This window comes from Apus apus, chromosome 8 (genome assembly GCF_020740795.1).
Source record: "Apus apus isolate bApuApu2 chromosome 8, bApuApu2.pri.cur, whole genome shotgun sequence".
Classification (NCBI taxonomy): Eukaryota; Metazoa; Chordata; class Aves; order Apodiformes; family Apodidae; genus Apus; species Apus apus.
In genome coordinates, this window is record NC_067289.1 from 17,752,148 (window position 1) to 17,763,660 (window position 11,513).

Consider the following 11,513-nt stretch of genomic DNA (forward strand, 5'->3'; position numbering starts at 1 on the left):
ATTTTCTAATTTATCATGTTATTGATCTCACAATTTATACGAGTGTCTGGTGAGATTTGAGCTCTAACAGAATGTGTCCTGTTTACAAGAAAGCTTAATTAGCATTAGCATCTCTGCACATTGAACAGGAGGGACTATATTCCTCTTGCTTGTACTGTGTTTTGTTGGTAGAAAAGTGTCTAAAAATTAAGTTACCTTTTTGCTGACACTTTTTTCTCTGGCTGCTTTAGCAGACTTTGCAATATCCTACCTGATAAAATTTACTTTGGCCACTATTAATCAGTCAGCTTGATGTCCTAACATTTACTTTTCTCTTTTGTTGTTTGCAGTGCCTCTTGGAACTGGGACAAATATCAGACGTGCTCATGTGAAGTCTGTGGTATGTACTATATAAATGAGATCCCAGTTCTAGCTACCCAGCGACCATCTGAAGAGAGTATTCTTAGATCTTTATTTCTGAAAGGGATTGTCTTTTCTCAGGTGCCATGAAGGCACTAGTAGCTTTAATATTGCTTGTTCAGCTTCCAATTCACAAAGCTGCACCAGCAGCTCCTCCTACTCCCTTGGGCTGCGATGACCCAGAATCTGAAGCAGCAGCTGAAGTAGCTGTGAGTTATATTAATGGCCACAGTCACCACGGATACAAGTTTGCCTTAAACAGAATTGAGAACATCCGTGTGCTACCCCAGGTAAGTGAGGAGCGTGGGCACAGAGCACTGTATTCACCTGGAGACGCTGTGAAATGATCAACAAGCCCTGCTAAGGGCTGTATCCTCACATGGGGTAAATCAGCATGACTCTGTTGATTTAAATGGGGCAAGGCCACCTGTTAGCAGCTGCAAATCCAGGTCACTGGAATGTACCTCTCAAAGAGCAGAATTGAGGGGGAGAGGGAAATGTTCTGGTATTTTTGTATGATGCTAGAAAGGGCTCAGTTTACAAGTGCAGCATGCTTGCTAGGGCAGATCATCCCAAGTGCTGATTCATGAGCCCAGAAGCTAATCTGGAGAAAAACTGTGAGGATAATCTTCACGATGCAGGTAATTATTTATTGGCTAAATGCATACACCTCTCATAACCCCATGCTATTAGAGATTTTGTAGTAGGCATTAATTTTACCTAATATCCCATTGAGCTGACAAGAAGCTGAATGGAAATAACTGTGTCTCATAGTCTCACTTTCTCTAAGATCTATTGCCATTATTGCAGGCATCATGAAAGGCTGTAGAAACAGTCATGAATACAATGTATGCACCCATTCCGAACCTCTGAGTCTCTGAAAACATGGAAGATGGTCCCAAATACTAGTAAGAACAAAACTCCATGGCTGATTTCTACTTGTTATCAGAGAGAGGACACTTAAGTAATTTAAAAGAGCCTAAATAAGACATTAATGAGGCTAGAAGTGTGCCCACAGTTACCCAAACAAAAGCACTGGTGACACTGCTTTGCTCATATTTAATACTTTTACACTAAAATAACTTCATTGGTTTAAATGGAATCAATCATGACTCAAACCTCAGAGTCAATATCAGGGCTAGGGAACATCACTTCTGCCCTTCCACTCACATGTCTTATGTTGCAAAGGTTCAGGAACAACCACAAAAGATCCTGCAGTCCATACATAACATGAGTACTGGTGCTGGGATTTAGCTGGTGCAATTCCAACGGACCAAAGGAACAGACCAATGTGTACCAGTGTTTATTTAGGATCTGGTTATAGAAACATGAAGTTTTGTTATCAACAAAGATATCTGATGATTTTTTAAAACTACCCAACAAAATAAAATTGAGTTAACTTAAGAGAACTGACACACTACATACAGGCTGGACTTTCCAAAATGTATGGACCAGTTCCTTTGCTGGAAAAAATCAGTGTGAGTATCTTGACTTACTACAGCTAAAACAGTGAGTCCTATTTTTTATCAAGTTCAATAGTAAGGACCTATTCAGTTACTCTAATGAGCTATCCAGTGACAGACAGCAACAGAGACCACTGCACAGCCCCAGAAAAGAAATCTGGTGATGTCTTGTGAAGAGATTACTACAATTTCTGTTGTGTTGTGTTGTTTTTTTTCCTTGCAGGGGCTGAATAATGACATAATATTTCTTGAACTTGACTTATTAGAGACCACATGCCACATTCTCAGCCCTACACCTCTTGCAAATTGCACAGTAAGGAGCTTCACAGACCACGTGAGTATCTAAAATGTTACTAGCTCAGTCTAAAGGTGCATGTTCAGCCTGTTGATGCTAGAAGGGCCAGGCTGTCATCAGGCAGACTTCCAAGCAAATGTTACATCACTGTAATAGCTTATAACCACCCAATCACTTGTAACCTCCTTGTTGATTTAGTTACCTTCATGTCATGAAGGATTTCACTCCTGGATTTCTTTCATGTCCTGTTATGTGAAGAGGATGGGTCATTGTTAGCATAACATCCTACATACAGTTAATGAATGTCATGGGGCCTTGTTTAGGGGCTCCAGATTCAGCCCTCACTCCTGGTGAGGCCAGATGTCACTGCCTCATTGCAAACTGTAGACAGGGCAGGCTGTGAATCTGTGCAAATAAAACCTTCCCTCAGATACATGTGGGGTGTTACCTCATGAAATTCCATCAAGTCTAGCCATCTAGTCCTGGTCAAGACTGCAGAAGAGCTATTCCCTTCAGACAGGCCTCTGCCTTCAAAGTAATGCTCAGCTGGAATTTACTGGCCTCCAGTATTTTGTTCTTATGCAAGTGTGATCTAACTGTGAAAAGCTTTCCCTAACCAAAGCAGTGGAACTGTTGTCTGAGTGCAGGCACCTCTGGTTTTTCAGCAGAAAGCAGAGGGAGCAATTGACAATTTAAGCCTGCTGTTTCTAGAATGGGGCTCAATTCACTGAGCTTATGACTACATTTGAATCACGATCCACCCTGTATTCACCAGGGCTCAGATCCCGTTTTCCATCTTGGGGGAAGTAACTCTAACTGTTCCCTCTTCCCAGTGACTCCAGCTTTGCTGTTGACATTTCCTCCCCTGCTGGATCATGTTCCATGTGAGCCAGCTCAGCAAGGCAGCACACTCTGCTGTTACCATGGCCACTGACCAGCTGAGATTAGTGAGAATGTTATCAAACAGCTCTGAAGAAGGTCTTAATTCATAAGCATTGATATTCTTTGCTTTTTATAAGAGAGAAACCTGAAGCAAATGTACATAATCTGGCTACCTCGGCACTTCTGATACTATTGAGATCCATATTTGGATGAAAATTTTGCAGCTGTGGTCGGCTTTTTGCAAAATCACAGGCACCAGGACACATCTACCAGTGCCTCTGCAATCAGACAGATTTTGCCAGGAACTTCAGCCAGGATCTGTTCTTTTGAATTTCGCAATAGTTGTCCTTTTCAGAAATTCTTGCTATCTGAATGATGTAACCCTTTGATTTTTGTCTCTCTAGGCAGTGGAGGGTGACTGTGATATCAAACTGCAGAAGGTAGATGGACAGTTATCTGTACTTGCCAGTAAATGCCACTCACATGCAGGTAAAGACTTGGTTCTTTAGGTTTGAATCTAGAGGCCAGAGCATTATTACAGCCATGGTTACAGTTCACTAGAGTTTCTGATTCTGAAACACTGATATATGGCATAAAGGATGACGGTTAAAGGGGTTTTTTTCTAAAATAAGCTGTTTTGAAAGTAAATTTTCCCCTTTTTCTGTTTTTATTCATCTATAAACCCAGCCATCTCTCTTTGGTCCTCTTTACTATGACAATTAAGATACAATTGGATTATCTGGGGAGCAAGTCCCAGATTTGACCTAGAAGTTGCTAGTACTGAGGCTTTTCACTCGGGTGTTTGGCCTTGAGAATTTGATTCCTTGTTGGTCTGAATCTAATAGAACTTGCTAATCTCCAGAGCCCCTTTGCCAGATGCAGCTTATTTACAAACCCCAGCATTTTCAATATTGCCATGGGAAAGTGGAATCTCTTTTCTGCATGTTCTGTGCAGCATCTCTTAGCTCTGTATGAGATGTCTTCAATACTGCTTTCAAAACTGGTGAGTGAATGAAACCACACACTCAGGAAAATACAATTCAAATAAATTAAAATATCTTCATTTTTCCAACACTATTTTTATGAGCTGAGACATCTTTTCATTGGCATCATGGATAGTCTGCCAGAAAGAGAATTGATGAAAACATGAGTAAGAACATTCAAAATGTCCTATTGAGGTCCACAGCAGTTTCTCTTGCAGAAACACTGGAATGGCAAAAACTGTGTGAAATGCTGCCATCTGTAGCCTGTACTGCAAAAATTCCTTCCACTATAATTCGGGACAGACCATGAAACAGTGTTTTGTGTGACCGAATAGGCCTCTAATGCCTCTCAAAACAACCTACAATTTGATCAAAACATAATCTGTTCGCTTCCTCCTGCAGACTCCAGTGAAGATGTTCTCCAGTTCTGCCCTGACTGCCCACTGCTGGCAAGTTTGAATAACACGGAGGTGTTAGCAACTGTTGCAGCTGCTCTCCAAGACCACAACAGCAAAACTGCTGATACCTACCTCAGACTGCTTGAGATTGGAAGAGCCAGAATACAGGTAATTTCTACCTATGTGTAGCCTTCTACATTAACAGAATATTTCTGTATTTATGCAGTGCTAACCAGTTATGTTTGCAGATTTAGCTTGCTCTAATTTGCCCTACTGAATTGCTCTTCATTTTCCAAGCATTTTGTGTCATTTTAGCCACAGGATTCCCTTTGAGTTGAGCAGGAGATACAGAGCTAGAAGCCACACATTTGCCTTTTATCTTCTCTTAGCAGCTCTGCAGTTTCACAGTGCAAAGTCAGTTAAACAATTTTCCTGTTTTATCAGTATCACCCAGTGCATGTTGTCTCTGTTGAGTTTGCTGTGGCTGCCACGAACTGCTCAGCAGCAAAAGCTAAAGCTGATGTGGAGACTTGTCAACTGCTGCCTGACGATCAGTCGGTAAGTGTGCCAGCACATCAGCCCTGATCTTGCCAGCTCAGAGGTAGAAACCAGCATGCTGTGATGTGCTCACACTTGGGCAAGAATAGACTTTGATGAGGGTAAAAGTGCAAGAGCTGCACACCATTCTGACACTCTTTTCAAAATACAGTTTCTAGAGCTATATCACACCCTTCTCACTGTGGTACCTGGACTGAGTCCTGATGTATTTAAATATATTTTAATATATTTCTAAAAGGCTTGAGGACCAAAGTGTCCTTTACACAAAAAATTTTTAATCAACAGAATATAGATTTTTGTTTACTATCCTTAACAGGAGCACCTCACAAAACCTGGTACCAGACAGTACACAAACATTTAACAAAAGGGCAGACTGTTTCACCTTCCTACAATTTAAGTGTTCTTACTGTGCTTTATTCTGATACATAGGCTCCTGAGAATTATATTGTATACTTTATCAAGCTACAATTCTGCTTTTGTTTCTGATGAAATTGAGTCCTAGGCAGTTTTACTGGGTGGGAGCCTTTTACCTAGATTCCTATATATGCTTTCCCATCCCCATATGCAGACATGTAAAGGATTTTACTCTAGAATAACACAGGAGTTTCACTTGTTTGCTAGTTATGCATTTAAACAGCTTGGCTTTTGAGTGCAACAGACTAAAAAGCAAGCACTTCACTGCTCAGATGAAACATGAGGAGATACAGCTGTTTCTAAGTGTTCTGAAGTTAAAAATTGTAACGCAGGTCTCCTCTGTTTTGTAATTGTTTGCTCTTGACTGTGTTCTACTTTGCCAGAATTTTGGTTTCTGCACAGCAACAATGGTAACAAAGCCCTTGCAGGACCTCAAAGTGGACTGCCAGCTCTACGGACATCAGGTACTAACTCCAGAGGTTCTCTTCCTTTCCAGAGTATCCTAGCCTACCAATCCTGTTAAAAGCAATCGCCCTGAGTTTATTTCTTTCAGTGTAGAATGCATTAGCATTTTTAACTTTAGTTTAACTTTGTATCCTAAAAATCAAGGTAAGGAAACTCCTGATCATCCTATGGATTTCTGTGCCAAGAATTATGTCAATTATGCTTGACACAGCTTGTCCTCCTAACTACCTGGTTGTCTGGTAGGGCAAAGGGAGCCAAACTCTGCTCAGCAAGGGGGATAGGGCAGATAGACGTAAAACATAACATGGTGGTGCGTGAAATCAGCTGGGGTGTTTTGCTAGTAGTCCTTAAATTTGACTGAATCCAAGGAGTCTGACCTGCACTGTTATAGGAAGAGGAGAGAAACATATATGCACTGGACCTGAGTGCTCTGCAGGTATTTTAGCCACCATTTAGTTTGAGAAGGGCTAGGTGGTGGTTGAATACTTCCTATGGACCAGATCTCTTGGTAACAAAATAGTAATTAGCTGTCTAGGAGGTATATGAAAGAAAGAATAGGACAGCTGGTCTTGAACGTTCTGCCAGCTGCACAGGTGGCCCAGAAAGTTCACACAGCACAGCATTTTGTGCTAATGATTCACCAGATATTGAAAACACACTCTTAGGCTCCTGTGTATGTATTCAAATGCCAATCAAACATCTGTGATGGTCAGGAATATTTTGTACCTGGGTTGGAGGCTTGTCCGTAGTTAGAAACATGGTACCTAGTAAAATAGCAATGACCTGTATACTCTAAGCCCAAGTCACTGAACACAAAAAAAACTGTTGTGTTTTTTGTTGGTTTTTTTTGGCAGCCTGGAGTTACCTACTCTCAACCAGGTCAAGACACAGCAGCAGGAATGACACCCAGTGTTGTACAAGGCTTCCCAAACCATAATCTCAGGCTTTCCCACAATAACCCTTTTGCATCTGAATCCAGCTCTTCAGAATTTCCTTCCATGCTCTCAGCCAAATCTGTAGCAAAGAGAGCAGCTGCCGCAGTTGCTCAGCATGACAAAGTACCTCACCCCGTTGGCTTTGTGCCTCCTCCTCCTCCATGCCCTGGGAAGGTTCGCCATTTCAAGATATAGGCTGTGTCCCAGACATGGCAATACAGCTCACTGAAGGACCAGTGTGCAGCAGCAGCAGCAACACACAGACCACAAGTGCGAATAGGTGAGAACACTTGACTCTGAGCCCAAATTGAGTTTCCCCCTCCAGACAGCAGAGCCGTGGGCAGGATCTTGCAAAGACCTGCTTCAAAATGTAGGTGGTTACAACGTTGTTTCCTCTACATATAGGGATGTTCTAGTTAAAATACAGAAACACTGTTTCAATGAAACTGCTGTAGGAGCTATATAACAGTTGTAGCTTTATGATAGAAACACCATCCAAAAGGTTACTTCAAAATAAAATGTTCAACAGAAATGCTTTGTTACCTTCTATCTGTATATATTTTCATTTAGTTGACAAGTATATCCTTCACAGCATTATGAGTCATATTCTGGGCTTGATTTCAAAAACAGTAAGCTCCTGCACTTCTCATCAGCTTCACTGGGATCTGTGGGTGCTGAGCACTGCAGAAATCAGGTCAGTCTTTCTTTTGATCATACACCAATAACACTACAGCAGAGGCAGGAAAAAAAAATGTATTTTCCCCTTCCATCTTCCCTTCCTAGCATTAACCTAAAATTATAATATCCACCAGAAGTACCTCAATACTTTTGGACATGACATAAGAGCATCCGTGTCCATAAAAACAACAAAGAATCAGGACACACGCAATGCTGTGCAGGCTGAAAGCATCGATCCTACCAGACAAGCACATGTATATTCTCTGGCTTCCAGCAGATACCCGGGTGTGATATGAGCATGGGGCACTGCACAGCCTATGTGCATATGAGGGAACACCAATTCAAGGGAATAAAAATATACATTAGGCAAGAATCTCATGTAGTAGCACTCAGACAGTGATGGCAATGTATCATTGCAGTCAAATCTTCCCCAAATTTCTGACATGAATTAGAGGCAAAATCTATTCTAGGTACAAAAGTAATAAGGGAGGGGCCAGAAGAATCTTTTTTGCCAGCCAGACTAGAATTCTGGAGGCCCGGGGGGAACAGTCTCAAAGATAGTCATGAATCTTTAACCAGGAACAGCACTTGCTACAAGATAATTATCATGCAGGCAGCAAAAGCTGCAGAATACATGTCATTTCTGAACTGTTTCAAATCACCTATACTGTTACAACCTTCCAGTATTCAGTAAGCAACACAACTAACATTTGTTCTTCATGTCAACGCAACAGGTTGCTATACAGAAAGGTTCTGCTCTGCTTTGTCAATGGGGAAAGGAAAATATGTAGGCACTTGCACCAGTGCTTCAGCTGGGCGTGCAGAGGTGAAAGAGAGGAAAATCAGCCCAGAGTCTGCAAGCTATAGTCTAATGTGATGGCAACACACTGCTGACAAGCTCTCCCCATGCAGGCAGCAGCGCTCACATTTCAACAAGATGCTGAGTTCTTGCAGGAAGTCTGTGGCAGGCAATTGCACAAGCTGCTGCCAGTCAATTGCTCAGTGATTTTTTTGCTTCTCTGTAAAGCAGTGACTCCAGCATGCTCTGCATGCAGCCACTCATTCAAACAGTGCAAGTACTGAGCTCCAGAAATTCCTTGAAGCAGGGAGGCAGGTGGTCCTCCCGTCCCACTGCATGAGACACGGTACAGGATTGAGCGAAATTACTGTTACTGTGATCTGCATTACTATATTACCAGAAACATGTGACTGAGTTTTTAACTTGCCTGGAGCAAATAGTTTTCCTAGTTTTTGTATTTTTAAAACTAGGAATCACCTTAACTAAACCATACAATTGCTTTGTATAATTAAGTGGACTCTAAGTTACGAAAGAGACTCATTCCCAGGCTTAGAAAGTTGTCTATCTGATGGCAGAGACAGTATATTTATAAAAGGTATCCCTGCCCCTGGGGATCTCTGAACTCCAGAAATGCTGCATCTTCTTGTTGTCTTTTCCAACCACACAAAGCAAGGATGTGTAGCAGATCATCTGCAGCCTCCACACTTTACAGATGTTCAACTACACCTGGTGTAGCTACTGCATTGTTTCCTAAAACGGGGAGAAAAGGAAAAAAAAACAACAACCAAAAACAAAAAACGCAGAATTGCTTTGTGCATCCCTCTTACTAGGTGCACTCATCTTCTTTCTTCTTAACATATGCTGTCTTAAGGACACATTTTGCCCTCTTCAGGATACATTTTCCATGTCTCCTCCCAGTACGGCCCCATATTAATGCACCTGGACCTAGTAACTGATACAGTGTTAAGTAACAGATTTTCTGGGCAATGAGTGTTGCAAAATGGCAACACATAGAACACAAAAGCCTCTTTCCCTGAAATGCAGCATGAATAATTTTCTCAGGTCTGCATCACTGGCTGACAATGTTTTCAGCTTTTTCAAACCCTGTTTTGCTAAAGCATATGTATTTCATGTGCTGCTTTGGCTGGAGATGCTCAGATTTCCCAGCTGTGTCCATGTTTTGAGGTCAGCTACTTCAACAGAGACATTTTTTCCCTTCCAGTGGGAGGAAGAGTACAAAGAACAGAGTCAGGGATATAACAATTCCCCATTATAAGAGGCACCGACACAGCCAGCACTAACTGGCACCCATCTCCATAGAAATGCCATGTTCTGTAAGGATAAAGAAATGAGTTATTATCCTTTAGCCACAGGGGAAGCATTCCCAGGCACAAGGAACAATGTGAGTGAGTCTGCATTGCTGCTTCTGCTGTTCCTGTACTATGGCTACAGCAGTGCTTCTCAACATTCATCCCTTGTATCCCCTCCCTCCAGGATACACTCTGTACATTATCTTTCACCCTGAGTTTGCAGAGCAACTGGCCACGCATGGTAGGGGGGCTCAGTCTAGTGGCCATGTGCCCCTTCTCCCTTGCTCTCTGAATTTTCCACCTCTGCATCCAACCAAAGTCTTCTAAACAGGGTTTCAGCCCCAGTGCTGTTGCAGGTCTTCCTGGCTGTATATGTAATCCCACAGAGTTTTCTATGGATAGTTGCTGGGGTAGCTTCTGCTGTCTCCCAGAACATGCTTTGAGCACGGCTGGCTAAAGAGCCAAGATTATTTTTACCACCAGTGAAAAAACATGACAATATATACAATTTTTAAATCCCAAAACTTTACAGTAGTGTTAAACAGAGACAATTATGTCCTTCACTTTTGCTCTTCCTTCCTCACTCAATACAGACCCAATTCTCAAACCCAAAGGTACTCAGTGTCATCGAGCAAATAGCCATGATTACAGAGACTCACAGGACACAAAATGAGGGCCAGGGAAATGGTTACCAAGCTTTTGATATCCTTCAAGGCACAATACTGCAGAATTGTCCCTTAGTAGAAAACCAATGACTTTCACTGGGATCCCCCCCATGTAATGGTTGTCACTTCTCCAGATCTTTAAGATAACAGCTATTTGTACAGCTATTCCCCCTTCTCTCCCTGGAGTTCCTCACTCATTAACCACAAGGCACACTACTGTCATTTCAAACTAAATGTTCTCCAGGCAGAATTTTCCATGATCCTTTTTCTTCTGTAGTCAGCAAATCACTCGAGAATCAATAGTGGGCACAGTGCAGCCTCTTAGCTGACTAATCAACCTCCAAATTCAGCAGTGAGGGGTAAAGTCAAAGGCACGAAAAAACCTGCCCCGCTTAGTGTGAGCTCTGTGATACTATGTGGGGAGCAGCTGAGCTAGCAAATGGCTCCTCCCAAGTCACCATCTCCAGTCACAGCAGGATCGTATTATTTATTATTGCTGAAAAGGAATGAAATCAGAGCAATGCATAGTAAAATAATTAAAATACTGATATTGCTGGATCCATTTCCTTATGTTTCTCCCATGGCTTCATACAATTTAAACTGAGGCAGGCTGTGGCAGTTGTCAGAGAAGCCAAGGAGCTAGAGATTAAGCAGGTGGGACTCTTCCTTGAGCCAATTCTGACCAGATGATCTAAGGGAGACAATAACACTGAACAAGGACCTTTGGCACCAGGACGAGTATAACGACCCCAAGTCTGTAACCTGCTTACAGGCCACCTTCCTTTCCCCTATCTGCATATACTTTCAGTCAGTTGTTATTTCGTCACTAAGTTTGGTTGTCAGGCAATAAAAATGCAGCACCATGTTACCATTAGCAGTGGAATTCATATGCAACTGTACCTGCCTCTAAACCCACAGGAATAAAAAGCTAGGCATTGCCAGGTAGGGGCTGAAGCCAGGTGCAGCCAAGAAGTTAGGATGGAAGGAGATACAAGGAAACAAGACTTGCTTTTTGGCATCAGAGGCAACATGTAATGATGACAGGTTCGCAGAGTGCTTTGCACAATATGGCAGCGAGAACAAAGTCAAAAGCTGGGGGAAGATGGGATGAAACAGGAAATGTTCAAGGCTCAGGGAAATCAGAGTGGGGGGTCAAATACCTTGCAGATGTCAATAAATTAAAGAGTTTTAGGCAAGAAAAGAAGAGTGGGCTTAAGTCAAGGCACTGAGAGGGAACAAATTCTCAAATGGAGCTTTCAATAGCCCAAA

General features: G+C 42.2%; 1 protein-coding gene across 1 annotated transcript; it reads left to right on the forward strand.

Moving 5' to 3' along the window:
• Positions 1–405: 405 nt before the first annotated feature.
• On the forward strand, positions 406–7,324 carry AHSG (alpha 2-HS glycoprotein). Its single transcript, XM_051626155.1, has 7 exons — positions 406–689; positions 2,086–2,196; positions 3,444–3,528; positions 4,425–4,588; positions 4,865–4,978; positions 5,776–5,856; positions 6,712–7,324. Exons 1-7 carry the CDS (start codon positions 486–488, stop codon positions 6,985–6,987), a joined length of 1,035 nt encoding a protein of 344 aa, XP_051482115.1. The 5' UTR covers positions 406–485; the 3' UTR covers positions 6,988–7,324.
• Positions 7,325–11,513: the final 4,189 nt, after the last annotated feature.